Source organism: Adiantum capillus-veneris, chromosome 18 (assembly GCF_014529385.1).
Source record: "Adiantum capillus-veneris isolate H3 chromosome 18, ASM1452938v2, whole genome shotgun sequence".
Lineage (NCBI taxonomy): Eukaryota > Viridiplantae > Streptophyta > Polypodiopsida > Polypodiales > Pteridaceae > Adiantum > Adiantum capillus-veneris.
In genome coordinates this window covers 73,567,588-73,583,749 of record NC_140948.1, presented here as the reverse complement: position 1 = coordinate 73,583,749, position 16,162 = coordinate 73,567,588, and the positions used below count along the sequence as shown (strand labels likewise).

The 16,162-nt window shown below is 45.8% G+C and overlaps 2 protein-coding genes across 2 annotated transcripts in view; one reads left to right on the top strand and one right to left on the bottom strand.

Moving 5' to 3' along the window:
* Nucleotides 1-7,072: 7,072 nt before the first annotated feature.
* Nucleotides 7,073-8,835, top strand: LOC147435871 (protein PHOSPHATE-INDUCED 1-like). Its single transcript, XM_086488788.1, has one exon. It carries the CDS (start codon nucleotides 7,118-7,120, stop codon nucleotides 8,174-8,176), a length of 1,059 nt encoding a protein of 352 aa, XP_086344914.1. The 5' UTR covers nucleotides 7,073-7,117; the 3' UTR covers nucleotides 8,177-8,835.
* A 131-nt stretch (nucleotides 8,836-8,966) lies between these two features.
* LOC147435870 (uncharacterized) overlaps nucleotides 8,967-16,162 on the bottom strand; it is a 48,724-nt gene continuing 41,528 nt past the window's right edge. Inside the window, exons 5-6 of the mRNA XM_086488789.1 lie at nucleotides 10,393-10,540; nucleotides 8,967-10,295 (exon numbers count right to left, since the gene is read on the bottom strand). Of these exons, the coding sequence (XP_086344915.1) occupies nucleotides 9,981-10,295; nucleotides 10,393-10,540 (463 nt within the window). The 3' untranslated portion in view covers nucleotides 8,967-9,980. The remainder of the gene's footprint in view (nucleotides 10,296-10,392; nucleotides 10,541-16,162) is intronic.

Here is a 16,162-nt window from a genome sequence, read left to right as displayed (position 1 = left end):
CCTGTTTCTTTTGTTTGTTTTCTTTCCAAGTAATCTTTGTACATATTTTTTTCGTTAAAAATTACATCCCTACTCCTTAAGATTTTACCATCTTCAGGATTCCATAGGCGATACCCAAAGTCTCCTTCTCCATAGCCAATGAAGAAACACTTTTTGGACTTTGCACCTAACTTTGATCTTAGGCTTCTATCTATGTGCATGAAAGCCTCACACCCAAACACTTTGAGAAATGCATAATTCACCGGTTTACATGTCCATACCTCTTCTGGAACTCCCCCATCCAATGCCGTTGAGGGTGACCGATTGATTAAGTACACAGACGTACTTACAGCTTCCGCCCAAAGCTCAAGCGGTAGGCCTGCATGTAGCCGCATGCTTCGTGCTCGTTCCATGATTGTCATGTTCATCCTTTCCGAAATCCCATTTTGTTGAGCTGTCCTTGGGGTTGTCCTCTGCCTCCGAATGCCATTGCTAGCACAAAAGCTTTCAAAAGCTTGGCTGCAATATTCGCCTCCATTGTCAGATCTGAGGCATTTAACCTTGGTACCTGTTTCATTCTCCACAAAGGCTTTCCACCTTTGAAATATGGAAAATACATCGGATTTATTCTTCATGACATAAACCCATGTTTTTCTAGTCGCATCGTCTATGAATGTTACATAGTATAATGAGCCACCAAGTAATGGTGTACTTGCAGGACCCCAAACATCAGAATGAACCAACTCAAGTTTTTTTTTTCTCTTTCATTTCCTGATTTTTAAAATTTTACCCTCTTTTGTTTACCATAAACACAATCTTCACAAAACTCTAAGTCCACTTCTTTCAAACCTGGTAGAAGCTTCTTTGTTTGAAGGATTTGCATTCCTTTGGCACTCATATGCCCAAGTCGGTAGTGTCACACCGCACTGTCAACTTCTGTAGTTGCTGCACAAGCTGAAGGTTGCGTGCTAACAGTACACAAGTAAAGTGTTCCGACTTTTTCACCCTTGGCAACCACCAAAGATCCCTTTGAGATCTTCCACCGTTTGTTTCCGAATGCAATGTTGAGACCTTCATCGTCCAATTGTCCTGTAGAGATCAAATTTTTGCGAAGAGAAGGAACATGCCTAACATCTTTAAGCTTCCATTCATTTCCATTAGCAGTTTTGACAGAAACTGTACCTTTGATGACAATCTCACAAGCTTCATCATCTCCCAAGTATACATACCCAAAATTACCTTTGGTGTAGTCTTGGAAATGTTGCTTGTGTGGTGTCGCATGGAATGAAGCCCCAGAATCTACTATCCAGGAATTAGACACATTGTCTAATGAGAGAATTAGAGCATCTTGCTCTACTTTACCTGCCACATTGGCCTCCGATGTTGGCTTGTTGTCTTGAGACTCTGTCTCCTTCTTTTTCTTGGACAAGCAATCCATCTTGACGTGGCCCTTCTTGCCGCAGTTCCAACATTCAAGAACTGACTTTGTGCGTGACTTGCTTCGCCTTGAGCGATCACGACCCTTTTGGTTTTTGAACCTCTCCTTAGGCCTTCCTCTTGTTTCCACTGATAGTGCAGCACTTGATGATTCTCATGTGCTTCTCCTTCGCATTTCCTCGCTTAGGAGAACACCCACAACATCATCAAACTTAAGAGTATTTGTGCCAGAGATAGAATTACTTACAGCCATCACAAGGCTGTCCCAACTATCCGGTAGAGATGATAGTATAAAGAGAGCTCGCACTTCGTCATCGAAATTGATTTTCACTGATCGAAGTTGACTTGTGTTTGTGTTAAAGTCATTTAGGTGTTCTGCAACTGAACCATTCTCTGCCATCTTTAGATTGAACAAGCGCTTCATAAGAAATACCTTATTGGATGCCGATGGTTTCTCGTAGAAGTCGTCAAGTGACTTCATCAAGTCCTCCGTGGTCTTCATCTCCGAAACATTGAAGGCCACCGTTGACGCCAAGCTTAACCGGATTGTTCCCAATGCCTTTCGATCAAGGACAATCCATGCTTCATCTGCCATTGTTGCGAGCTTCTTCGCAAGACCGCCTAGTGGTAAATAGAGGTCCTTCTGGTAGAGATAGTCTTCAATCTGCATCTTCCAATGTTGGTAGTTTTTGCCGTTGAACTTCTCAATCTTGAGCTTCCCTTCCTCCGCCATAACTCCCACTCAATTCAAGGAATCCTTTCCTTGAGATAATTTAGCTACGAGCAAACCTTGCTCTGATACCAGTTGTTAGGAAATAAGACGTAGCTAAATAGATAATTGAGTAGATTACTTAATGGAGAGAGACAGATTTATATACACGAGATTATAGAGTAGAGAGAGAGAGAGAGAGAGAGAGAGAGAGAGAGAGAGAGAGTACACACGATATATGTGGTTTACCCAATGTGGGCTACGTCCACGGGAAAGCAGCCACTCAATGGCTTTAGTACTTCGAAACAAGAAGTAGTTTACAAAGGGATTATACCCTTAATGGAGCTCTCGCCTTGCTTCACTCTCACCACCTCACACTCACCTTGTTGCATCAACTTCACACTACGAAATGTGTATAGAAATGGCCTTCTTTTATAGGCCAAAAGGGCTGCCCTCTCTTATGAGAGACAGCCATGTGTAGCCGCCCTTGTGCGAATAAGTCCAAATCGGACCCTCCAATCCGCCCATGTGTGGCCGCCCTTGAGAAGACAAGTCCGCTTTTGAATTCGGCCACCAGTCATTGAATTCGGCCACCGGACACCGGCCATTGACTTTCGACCACCGGCCATTGGCCATTGACTACCGGCCACCGGCCAACCAACCGGTTGTTTTCCGACCACTTTCCGGACGCCGTCTGGCCATAATATTCCGGCGAAAAAAAAAGTCTCGGGGGCGGAGGCCCCCGAGGCCTTTAAAGTTGCCCCTGATTCTTGTCCGTGAAATTTTTGGTTTCCGGTGAGTGATTTTCCTTCACGCACGATGGCTTCTCCTCATAATGGGGGCCTTACAAATGTGCGCTTTTACCACAGAAAATTACAAGGGTAAATCAGGCTCCATACTTAACAATAAGGAGTCTGACCATCCCAAGCTTTGCGAGCATAGTCAAAATCCTCACTCAAACATTCTTTGATGATGGACATAACATCCTCCGTAGACGTCTCCATCTCTTTCCGACGCTTATAAGTGTAGATATCAGTTGTCATGAGGCCGATCAAGACGGGAGAATCACTGTCCGCACCCTAGAAACCCTAATGAGCTACAGTCCGATGGCAACCGCTGACTCTCTGTCTGACGCAGCGGACTCTCTGTCTGACTCGCTGCTGCTGATTCTTTGTCTGACGCTGCTACAGATTCTATGTCTGACGCTGCTGCTGCTTCTTTCCAGCGCGCAGCTGCTGCTAGCCTGTCCACACACCAGTGCGCTCACACACACCTGCGTGCCCAGAGACCACACACCTCCACCACACACACACACACACACACACACACACACACACAGCCTGCTGCCCAGGGAATTGACGCCGAGCAGCCAAAGGGGCGCGCGTAGCCAGGGGATGGACGAGGCACGAGAGAGCAACCTACTGATGCCTGCTCGTGCCCTAAAAAAACCCTAACAGATGCTTTCCAACCTGCGCGAGCCCTAAAAAAACCATGCACAAACCCTAACCGATGTTGTCCAACCTCTCACACACACACACACACACACACACACACACACACACACACACACACACACAAGTGTGGTAGATTGGTTATCCCAGATGCCTCCTGAGTATCAAGTCTTGAGTTCAAGACTCGTCAATGAAATCTTTGAGGTCTCTAGGGATCGTACGTAGGGCATTAAAAACACACATGCACTCTCTCTCTCTCTCTCTCTCTCTCTCTCTCTCTCTCTCTCTCTCTCTCTCTCTCTCTCTCTCTCTCTCTCTCTCTCTCTCTCTCTCTGTGCAGCAGTCGAGGCATACCCTCACACCCAGCCTGAGTCCAGACACCGCACTGGGAGTATGCCCCAGAATAGCTGGTATGATGATGAGTGCAAAGAGATGCGAGCTACACTTCAGAGGGAGGTACTTTTAGGGATTATCACACACAGACAGTCGCAGGTTCTCTTTCGACGCCTAGTACGACGAAAGAAGAGAGCTTATCTTGCTCACCTCGAGGAGGAGTTATATCAACTTTTCTTGAGCCAGGACTCAAGGGAGGCGTGGAGGCATGGAGGCGTTTTCAGGAGTATTCTTCTACACTTGCCATTACATCTACAGAGACTTGGGATACATATGCAACCTCTCTCTACTCGATCCCAAGGCAGCAGTCCTTACCTGATCCCCCAGAGCCTTGTCCACCGACTTGCACTTTCTTCACTGCTGAGATGGTAAAGAAAGCCCTTGACAGGATGAAGATTGGGAGAGCTTATGACCATGATGGTTTGGTGGCCGAACACTTTATACATGCTAGAGATATGCTTGCAGAGCTGATTGCAGTGATCTTCAACCGAGCCATGTGTGAGGGATTTCCTAGCACTTGGAGCTTATCCACTGTTGTGCCTATCTTCAAGGTAGGAGACCCTATGGAGCCAGGGAACTACCATACCATCATGATTGGACACACTTTGGCTAGGTTGTATGCATCTATTATCGAGCATCACCTCAGTAGATGGGCAGAGAGACAGGGCATACGAGCTTTAGGACAGGCTGGCTTCAAGAAGGGACTCTCTACTCTTGATCATATACTGACATTTAGAGCTATCATTGAGGAGGGTAGAGCGCACGGCAGGAGGATCTACTGTAGCTTTGTGGATTTCCGCAAAGCCTTTGACATGGCCCCTAGAGCCAGGTTGCACATATTACATGAGCTGGGTATGCCCACAGAGCTGATCTGGGGGATTATGGCCCTGTACAGGATAGTAGTGGGACAGGTACGCACTCCAGAGGGTATGTCTGGTCTAGTTCACTCCACCATTGGGGTGAAACAGGGATGCCCACTCTCCCCTACTCTCTTTGGGATGTACATTGATGAGGTTTCACACTACATAGAGAGGGACGGTGGAAGCGGAGCATAGTTGGCGGGCACATGGATTTCCTTGCTGTTATATGCGGACGATATTGTCTTGATCTCTGATTCTCCAGAGGGGATGCAGCGTCATCTGGATGCTTTACATAATTTTGCTCACGATAGTGGCATGTCTGTAAACCTTAGCAAGACTAAGGTTATGGTGTTGAACACCACACCACAGTGGGTCAGAAGGTCAGCTCCTGCATTTACTTATGGCCATCAGCCAGTGGAGTATACAGATGCATACACATACCTGGGGGTGGTCTTTAGCGGCCAGGGTTTTCTTTGAGGAGAGCAGCAGAATTGAGACTGACAAGAGCACATACAGCTTTGGGGAGATTAGAGAGGATGTGTTCGCATATCCAATTTCAAGAACCTCGTACAAAGCTTTGGCTCTTCGATACCTTAGTGACCTCAACCATGCTATATGGAGTTCAGATATGGGGCCCTTCTGTGGCTCATAACAGTCGCCCTAGTAGTACTGATGGGTGGAGATGCATGGAGAGACCTTTGGTTTCCATGATTTCGCGGATGATTAGAGCCAAAGCCTCAGTACCACATGAGATTATCCGCGCAGAGCTGGCTGCCCCCCCGCTGGTGGTAGAGGCACTAACTAGATCAGTCTCCTTTTTACATAGCATCTGGGAGCTCCCCAGAGACAGGTATGCACGTTTAGCATTAGAGTCTTCTCAGCAGCTGGCTTCACAGGGAGATACAACATGTTGGTATGCACAGATGACCTCTTGGTTCCACTTTCATGGTTTTAGCATAGACAAGCTACCACCCTTCCAGTATTCGCTGGATGCACCCTCCTTGTCCCTTACTCGGATAGAGGTTAGCAGACTCATCAGACAGGATGTGACTCAGCTGGATACCAGGAGGACTTGGATAGAGCCAACCCATGAGCTAGGCATGAAGATGTCTTTCTACAGGGAGCATCTTCTCCAACTCACAGAGGACGGTTTTGTGACTAGACCTAGCTACATGGACACACACCTGTCATATGGCTTACGATGTGCCATTGGTCAGATACGCACATCTTCTCATCAGCTGGAGATTGACGTGGGTAGAATTAGTAGAGTGCCAGCAGAGGCCAGGATATGTCAGTTATGCCATTTGGAGCCAGAGACAGAGCTGCACTATATATGCCATTGCCCAATTTACTATGAGATACGAGGCGGTTTTCATTGCCTCTTTAGGGATGGTTTTGGGCCGCTATCTCGAGTTATGAGGTACCAGGATCAGAGATGCCTTGGGCTATTCTTACTAGAGCTGCGCAAACATAGAGAGAGCCTCTTGAGGAGATCAGATAGGGGTAGACAATCCCAGAGGGAGATCACTGATTTCTTCGTGTGGAGACGTGCCAGTCAGAGGAGCAAGATCCAGGGCAGCCTCCAGGACCTACCTACACTAGAGGTATACTGATTGACAGGGCCATGGAGCTTGGGAGATCTAGACGCCCGCGATTGCGAGGATCATCACTGCATCGACGGAGGATTCATCAGAGGATCAAGATCATTCTAGCACGATATGGGAGACGCCCAACCAGAGTGCTTACTATGGAGGACATTGATGAGATTCGCCAGCGGCCGATGCTGGACATCTTGGGACCCTGATGTGCAGATGCTCCCTCACCCTCAGTTTCTTCATGTGCATGAGTTTGTATCATTGGATTATTGTACTGGCTAGAGAGTCTCTAGTCAATCCCCCCCCCCCCCCCCCCAGCCCCCCAGCTTGTCACTACAGCTTTCAGTCTAGTTTTTCTTTCATAGTTTTTTCATCTTTTCAGTTCTACTGACAGTGTATCGGATACACCATTTTGTAACCGTGATGGTCTCATAGGTCATTTTGGCCTTTTGTAGACGTAAATATATCATTTCATTTCATTTCTCTCTCTCTCTCTCTCTCTCTCTCTCTCTCTCTCTCTCTCTCTCGTTGTGTATCTCTTCGAGTCTACACTATATGTCTTGCTCTAATTTCAATGTGTGGGGCAACCAATGGCCATGGATATGGGCGAGAGCTGCGTTAGGAGAGATGTCGGCTTTTGGGCATCACCTATATAGCAAGAGCCATAAGCAACTCGTCCAAGAGAAGCAAAGAATGGCATCATTGAGCATCTCTCTCAGCATACTCGTACTGCTTGCCGTGGCCCAATTCCTCATTTCTTGTGTGTGTGAGGCCGCCCCCCGCAAGCTTGTGCTGCTGCCCAACCCTCCTCTTGCAGGGCTCTCCTACCACAATGGCCCCCTCCTCACCGGCCCCTCTCCTCTCCATCTCTACTTCCTCTGGTACGGATCCTTCTCCCCTGCCCAGAAGCAAATCCTCTCTGACTTCGCCTCTTCCGTCTCCCCCTCCTCCTCCATCCCCTCTCCCTCTGTCTCTTCATGGTGGTCCACAGCCGCCTCCTACACCGACTCCTCCCACTCTCACGTTTCCTCCACCATTGCCCTCTCTGCACAGACCTCTGTCACTCCATCCCGCTCCATCGTCCTCACCAGAGAGTCCATAGCTTCTCTTCTCCTGCACACATTGGAGAGTGGCGAGCTTCCTATTGACGAGAGAGGCATCTACTTCGTTCTCACGGGGGAGGAGGTAGCTGTAGAGGGTATGTGCGTGAGCGCCTGCGGGTTTCATGACCATTTGCAAGTCAATAATACCACATCAAAGCAAAATGTGCAAGAAGGAAAAGCTCATGACAATGAGGACTTGCATTTGCAGGTAAAAATTGGGGCCTCCAACAAGAAGGCTTCAAATGTGGTCTTTGCTTGGGTGGGCAATTCGCAGCGCCAGTGTCCGGGGCAATGTGCATGGCCCTTTGCACTGCCTGAATATGGGCCTCAAGGAGCAGCACCGCTCGTGCCTCCGAATGGAGATGTGGGTATGGATGGCATGGTGATCAATTTGGCCACATTGCTCGTGGGTGCTGCCACTAATCCTCGCGGTGCAGGTTATTTTCAAGGGCCGTCCACCGAGCCCCTTGAGGCAGCATCGGCATGTACTGGCATTTTCGGCTCCGGTGCTTACCCTGGTTTTCCTGGTATCCTTCGCACGGATCATCACTCTGGGGCGTCCTTCAATGTGCATGGCACCAATGGTCGCATGTTTCTTCTGCCCTCCATATGGAACCCCGCATCTCAAACATGTAGCCCTCCCTCTTAGCACTGTTTTCTCCACTATCCTTAAGTATTACACCCTAAGTCTTTCCAAAGCAAATAGTGCTTCAACTTTTAACAGAAACCCAAGTAAAATGAAAAAGAAAAAAAAAACATAGCCATCCACTTCATGACGCCTCCATGCATGGTCACACGTGCACCAGTTATTCATCTTATATGCAACTATGCCGACCTGCTGAAATCGGCATAGTTGCATCAATGACGTCTTTCTGGTAACCGATGCACGTATGACCACACCATTACAACCTTGAACTCTATATGCCTAGACAGCACTAAGGTGTTGACAAATCAACTGCCCTTCCTTGTTCATACCACTATCTCATCTTGTTTCCTTGTTCATACCATTATCTCAACTCCTCATTGTTCTTGTTCATACCTACCTCTATTTCTTTCCCTAAGTTTTCCAAGACTGAAGAACCTTCTTATTTATGCCCCACCATCTTGTAACATGCCTTTGTAAAAACAAAGCTTCATCTTGTGCCTTTAGTCATCCCCACATCCATACCACCACAGCATCAACTTTGCTACATGAACTTAATATTTAAGCAATAACCCCCCAGCATGGTTTTGAAAAAAGTAAAAACTACTGTCAAATGGTATGCCATTTGTGAGCTTAATGCACAAAACTTTTGTATGTGCTGAGAACTTGTGATCTAGTGTTGAGATATGAAAGGGTGTCGTTTATTTTGTGGCCTTATAGACTTGCTCATTCAGAATTTTAAGGTTGCAAGATGTATAGGGAGCATTTTATCCTCTTAGGAGGAGGGCAATGCTTGCTTGCAATCACAGGTCCACGTTGCTTTTGATTGTGATTAACTTCTAAAGCACAAGGCAAAGGTAGACGGATATGCGATTGCAAAGCTCAAGGCCTTAAGAAGCTCTAGCTGGGTTTGTCCTTTTTCTTTCGCATGTGGCCTTGATGTTGCTGGGGGTTGGTTGAATCAAAGCTTTTGGCATTTGGTTTCCCTTCTCGACCTCTTCTTAGCCTGGAGAAGATAGGAAAAGTATAGTAGTTCCTCCATAGCATTGGCGCCATGCCATCCATTGTCAGCCAAGAACCACCATCGATGTATTCCTTCTAGAGCCATTACCTAGAGAAGGTAGAACTCAAAGTGCTTTTGGATATCGAGTGTAGCCGAGTATGCTCAAAGTATGGTATGAGACCATACTACACTTTGCTTTTTTATCAAGTCTAAAGATGTCAAGAATGGTCATTCTTTCACATGGTACTCCTAACCGTGTGTTTCCAGATTTAAGATGTGCACAATTATGGTCGGCCATAGTAGAAAATGTTATGCATTGTCGATAATGTAAGTCTACCTCTTCAGACAATGAGGAAGTAATCCTTCAGGGCTTCTGTGTGAAGATATTTTATGCCCCTTGAAATGTCTGGTGTCTCTATTGAGTATGATCCATTCATACTCAGTAACAGAGTTTCAGAGACGGCCCATGAATAGCTTATTGTGGAAAAGACTCTTCTTTCTAACCATCATGAGAGTCCCAGACTAACCTAAAGGTGAACTGTTTTGCTGTTTTTTGCAGACATCTGATTTGTATTGTCTGTTTATCGATAATGTTGCTTATTGCCATAAACAAAAAGTTTTGAGAAATGGTTTCGACAAATTTTCTTTGTCCGGACAATAGGAACATTCCTCATTGCTTAAGGAGTTTGTTTGGGTGCATAAAAGACCCAAGGTTCTCTTCCTCAAATGAAGAAGAAATATTTGTTCATAGACTCGTCAATTTTGACAGAGAAAAACATACTCTTGTGCCAAGTGATGGCAAGGTTTTCAGCTCTGTAATCTGTCTGAAAGCGACTTCCTTGTTTTGCTTTCGCTTGGCGAACTTGCAGTGACACTTGCCTCCAGTTGTGCTAGTTTTTCAATAAGCCTCTTCTGTTCTGTAGCACACCCTTCAAAGAAAGACTGCTTGAAGCTCTCCAATTTCTCACGGACAATAGAATCAATCGCTTGATCAAGGCTTTCAGGTTTTTTCTTGCTCTCTTCCAGTTTCAAAGCTTCCGCTGCGGCCACTTTCTCGGCTTCAATTCTCTCAAGCTCAACCTGCCTTGCTTTTTCCTCTGCTTCAAGAGCCTCTTTTGTAACCTAGCTCAATGGAAACTCTTATAACAAATGTAGCACTCTGCACTTCAAACAACAATACATTGGATGAACAAATTAGCCTATGTCCATAACAGCATACCCGCTCTTGAGCTTCCAGTTCTTCTTGACTAGAAGCATCTGACAAGGGTGCTATTAATGCTGTTTCCACAAGAACGACTTCCCTACGACTTTCTTTACAGGCTCCAGTAGAAAAGCAATATGCATACAGGGCGTAATGCTGAAAGAATCTGCATAATCATATCCAATGAAAGCTGCCCAATAAGCAGCTAGGACTGAGCATTCTCACAACTTGAAACTAGACCTCATCAATTCAGGAAAATCCCAAATTACCTATGAAGCTAGGTGCAAGTTACAAAACCACAAAACTTTACACATGCACACAAAACAAAAAAGGAAGAAGAACAACAAAATATAGTCATGCACACTACTACTGCTCACAAAAAGATCCCTGAGCATAGAAGAGGCATAGAAGTGTAGCTAATTGCAATATTCATTCATCGGTCAGAAAATACAACCATCTGGAATCTGTGCAATCCACCGGTAATGCTACTGCCTTCATGATTGGATTTTCTAGAACCATGGATCGGTTGAAAATTCGAATAAAGTCCAGAAACATATACCCCAAGAAACTGAGACGCCACGCCGCCAACCCTTCAAATCTTTCATCATACTTGGTCTTTCCCTTTGTTTCCTGAAATCCTTGTCACACCCATTATTCCTATTTAACTCCCTCCATTACAAAGTTTATAGCAGGTTAAACAGTCCTCTTCTTGATGCCTGAAATTGTCATTGTCTTTGGCATTGCATGCGTGTTGGCTAGTCGATACCCAAGCGAGAGCGTTTCCTTCTTATTTTGACTGGGGGAACATCTTTAGAGCCAAGCTTGCATTACAAGTTGCTAAAGGAAGCACAGTTTTAAAAGGTTCTTTACGTCCATGCACAATTGACACTAGGGTTTGAAAGCATTTTGGTCACATAAATCAAGCCATAAGCATAGCATATTCCTTCAGCTCCAGATGTACTGAGCATAACTAATGAGTCAAACCATAAAATCCAGGCTGTCGAGACATGCATCTATTTGTGACACTAAGTTTTGCAATTTGCATGTCGTGCTCTCTACTGTGGGTGCTCCTCAGTGCAATGTGCAAGAAACCTCACTCCAACAGAATGGAAACACAATAATATAGAGCAATGGAACCAAGAAAATTCAAAGACACAACAGTAAACTGCAAACTCAATGGAACTCAATTAGCTCATGGAACCAGTACAAACTCTCGCTGGCAGCACACTCAGCTACAAGCCCAGGACTCACAGGTACAATGGGGGTGTCGAGGCTCCAACTGTATAGGGAGAGTGCCGATGTAAGTGCTAGACTGAACACAAGACTCAAGACTCTAGACTCATAGAATGTCTAGGAAGCATACCACCACTAAAGAAAACTGAGCATATGTACAACCATAAAGGCAGCCAACGGCTAGCTCAAATACCTCTTGACAGTCCAGCTGCACCTATCTCCGAACTGTGGGGGGGATGAACTAGACATGGTTTCCACTAGACCACCACTCCCTGTGTCTGCCACGTCACTGCCAAGGCGAGAACCCAAGACCAACTGTACCTACCTGTCCCGTGCAAGTGACATTGTAGTAGGCTATAGGTTGCCCGCCACAAGACCACTCACCATCTGGGAGAGTCATGGTATAGCTACTCTAGAAATCTACTACTGGTGATATGTACACTGGAGAGGATGAAGAGGCTGCTATCTACTGGAGCTTTGATGATGTCGGGGGCAGATAGAATGGCGGGTACGGGGATGGAGGCAATGCATATGGTGGAGGATAGTGGCCATACCCTGGATGAGGGTACATAGGATATATGGCGCACCGGCCCATGAGCAACAGGTGGAGGAGAGACAATGTGAGGTGTAAACACCAAGGGACTGCCCTTGCTGGTCCATCCGCCCAACCTCCCTTTAATAGGCTCCTAGCCCCTTTCGGACCCCTTCCCACTGGCAGCCGGCCCTTGGCCGAGTCCGTGACCCCCTTGGTTTGGCCCTTGGCCTGACAGTACTCCCCCCTTCGAGAAGCGTTTTCGCAAGGGCCGAGTCCGTGACCCCTTGGTTTGGCCCTTGGCCTGACATTACTCCCCCCTTGGAGAAGCGTTTTCGTCCTCGAAAACAAAAGTGGGGAATTTCTTCTTAAGAACACTAAATGTTTTCCCAAGTGGCACCCTCTTCAGGGCGATCTTTCCACTTGACTAAAGCTTGACTACGTACATGATGACGAGTACGGAGTTCATGAAAATCTAAAATGCGTTCAGGTTCATGCGGCTGAGTGGGAGGTTCAGTGAAATCAACCAATATCTGCTGGTCGATAACATTGTCGTCCCCATGCAAGCGTTTACGTAAACGACTTACATGAAATACCGGATGGACACGCGAGTGCGCAGGTAAGTCAAGTTTGTAGGCCCTATCACCAACTCGCTTGAGTATCTTGAATGGCCCACAATAACGTGGAGATAATTTGGGTGTGGGTCCAGTCTTCAGACTTTCTGAATGCTCTGGCACACGCAAAAATACTTCTTCACCTTCGGTGAAGGTAACTTGCCGACGTTTCTCATCAGCATACTTCTTGTACCGATCCTGTGCTTGTCGAACATTTTGACGAGCAAGTCTCAGTATTTCCATATGATCTTGGAGAAACTCCTTGACCTGTTGGAGCTTCTCAGTTGCCAACCCCACCGTCACTGGTGATCTAGGTTGAAAACCATACATAAGCATGAATGGACTAGAACCAGTTGTAACATGCTTAGCACTATTATATGCAAACTCAAGAATAGAAAGATAATCTTCCCAATCTGATTGCTTCTTGCTAACGTATGCTCGTAGCATATCCTCTAGCACTTGGTTGACTCGCTCCGTCTGACCATCTGTTTCAGGGTGATCAGCCATACTTAAATTAAGTTGTGTACCCAATCGTTTAAAAACAGCCCTCCAAAAATGACTGTTAAACTTGGGATCACGATCACTCACAATGTTACTTGGCAATCCATACAACCGGTAAAGATTGTCCACAAATAACTTAGCTAATTCTGGAGTCTTAATGGTTGACTTGGTTGGAATAAATCGACAAAGTTTAGTCAACCGGTCTACGACCACTCATACCGAGTCATGTCCTCGACTAGTGGTTGGTAAACCCACAATAAAATCCATGGAGATACTTTCCCATTTACCATTGGGAATCTCTAAAGGATGTAAGAGTCCTCCTGCTTTCAGGCGCTTTGCTTTATTAATTTGACATTTTTGGCAATGCAAGACATAGTCTTGAACATACCCATGCAAACCTGGCCAGTAAAACTGTCGTCTTACGAGTGCATAATTTTTCTTAATTCCCGGGTGCCCTGCACTTGGACTATCGTGACATTCATAAAGAATTTGGCGCCGAACGTCCGCGTCCGTCGGTACACACACTCTCCCCTTGTGGAGTAGGTACCCATCATCTATGGAAAAATTCTTCCATCGCTGCAGTTCATCACTCGAAAGAGGAGAACTGGGTGTGGAGGAAACAGAACCACTACCAACATTGGAGTGAGAAGGATCCCTCTTTCTAACATAGCTCCACACCTTGGAGTATGCAGTATCATGCTCGCACTTACCTTTGAGAGATTCCAAAAACTCACTCCGCAATTCCGTGAAAAGGAGAGAGTTGATCTCTGGCATTCGGCTGAGAGCATCAGCCACTACATTGTACCGCCCTTTACGATATCGTAGCTTGGCGTCATACTCCTGAAGAATCTCAGCCCACTTGGCCTTGCAACCCTTCAAATCACTTTGTTGTGTAAACAACTTGATACTTTCATGGTCAAACACAATCTCGAACTGTGCACCATACAAGTAATGTCGCCATGTCTTTAAAGCAGACACTATTGCATAGAGCTCTCGTTCGTAAGCAGAGTAATTCTGTTGTGCTGAATCTAGCTTCTTGCTTTCAAATGCAATTGGCCTTCCCTCCTGCAGAAAGGACTGCTCCAATCGCACGATCACTAGCATCCGTTTCCAAAACGAATGGCTTTAAGGGATCCACAATAGCCAAAACAGGAGCTGTGGCTAATGTGTCCTTAAGTTTGTCAAAACTTTGCTGTTGTTCTAATCCCCACTGAAAGGACTTGCCCTTGGCTTTCAGTTGATCTGTCATGGGAACAGCAATATGGGCATAGTTTTTAACGAATCGACGATAAAAACCTGCAAAGCCTAAAAAAATCTGAAGCTCTTCCAAATTTTTGGGAGAGGGCCACCTCCGAATGGTATCCACCTTGGATTGATCCATGTGTAACCCTGCAGCCGAAATAACATGCCCCAAGTAGTGAATTTCCTCCTTGAGGAAATCACATTTGGATTCCTTGGCATATAGCTGATTTTGGCGTAACAAATGAAACACTTGTTTCAAATGTACTAAGTGCTCTTCCTCAGATGCACTATATACAAGAATGTCATCGAGGAAAACGATAACAAACTTTTCCAAGTATGGTCTCAAGACACTATCCATGAGTGTCATGAACGTAGCTGGAGCATTGGTTAACCCAAAGGGCATTACCAAAAACTCATAATGTCCAAACCTTGTTTGGAACGCTGTTTTGGGTATATCCGCAAGCCTGATGCATACTTGATGATACCCAGATCGTAAATCAATCTTTGAAAATATACGAGCGTGGGTGAGTTTATCAAACAGCTCATCCACTCGTGGCAATGGGTACTTGTTCTTAACAATAACCGCATTTAATCCACGGTAATTTACGCACATGCGCATACTACCGTCCTTTTTCTTCACCAAGAGAATGGGAGAGGCCCATGGTGAAGAACTAGGTTGAATAAACCCTCTACTGAGATAGTCAACAAGCTGACGTTCCACCTCAGCAGCCTCAGAATGACTCATTCTGTAAGGCGGTTTACTCACTGGCTTACTGCCCGCAACCACATCTATGCCATGTTGCACAGAATGTGTCGGCGGTAGCCCTGGTGGTAAATCATCTGGAAAAACATCCTTGAATTCCCTTAAAAGTTCCTTTAATTCATTAGCAACCTTTGCTTGTTTTGAATTAGTAGACATAGCTGGAAGAGGAGAGAGAGAAGAAGGCGGCGTTGAGGAAGTTTTAGTCAAAACATTATCAACATTAAAAACATCATCCACATTGGAAATAAAATGGCACAGTGAGTAACACAAAAAGAGTTCTTCTATTGCATCATCAGAAGCGAGCTTCATAAGCTCCACTGTACAAATAAGTGGTGAGGAAGGTACATCCTTCTCCCCCAACAGCAGCACGTACACACCATTGGATTCGAACATTAGACTATTATGCTCATAGCTACGTCTAAGGGATGATCCTAAACTATGCAACCATTCACGACTAAGAACCACATCCGCCCTCTCCATATTCATGACTTGGAAATCCAAAGAGGTACGGTATCCTTGAATTTCCAGAGGTACATCTTTAACCTGAGTTTCCCATATCTCAGCATCATGGCCGTTAATCATTGCTACCTTGTAGCGATGGGAACTCGGGGTTTGAGGCAATTTGAGTCGTTTCACCAATTTATAATTGATGAAATTGTGCGATGCACCATCGTCTACCAAGATCCGCACCCTGTGCCCTTGGATAGAGCCATGCATACGCACCAACTCATGTGGTCCGAAAGTCTGCTGCCACATGGAGGCCGTGATACAGCACTCATGCACCGCCTCGGTGTGTGTTACTTCCACATTAGCAAACTGGGAAGAGGACTCAAGAGGTAAAAGCTGCACCATGTGTACTGCTTTTTCCTTCCCTTTGTCTTGAGAAGCAGATTTTCCCTTGGG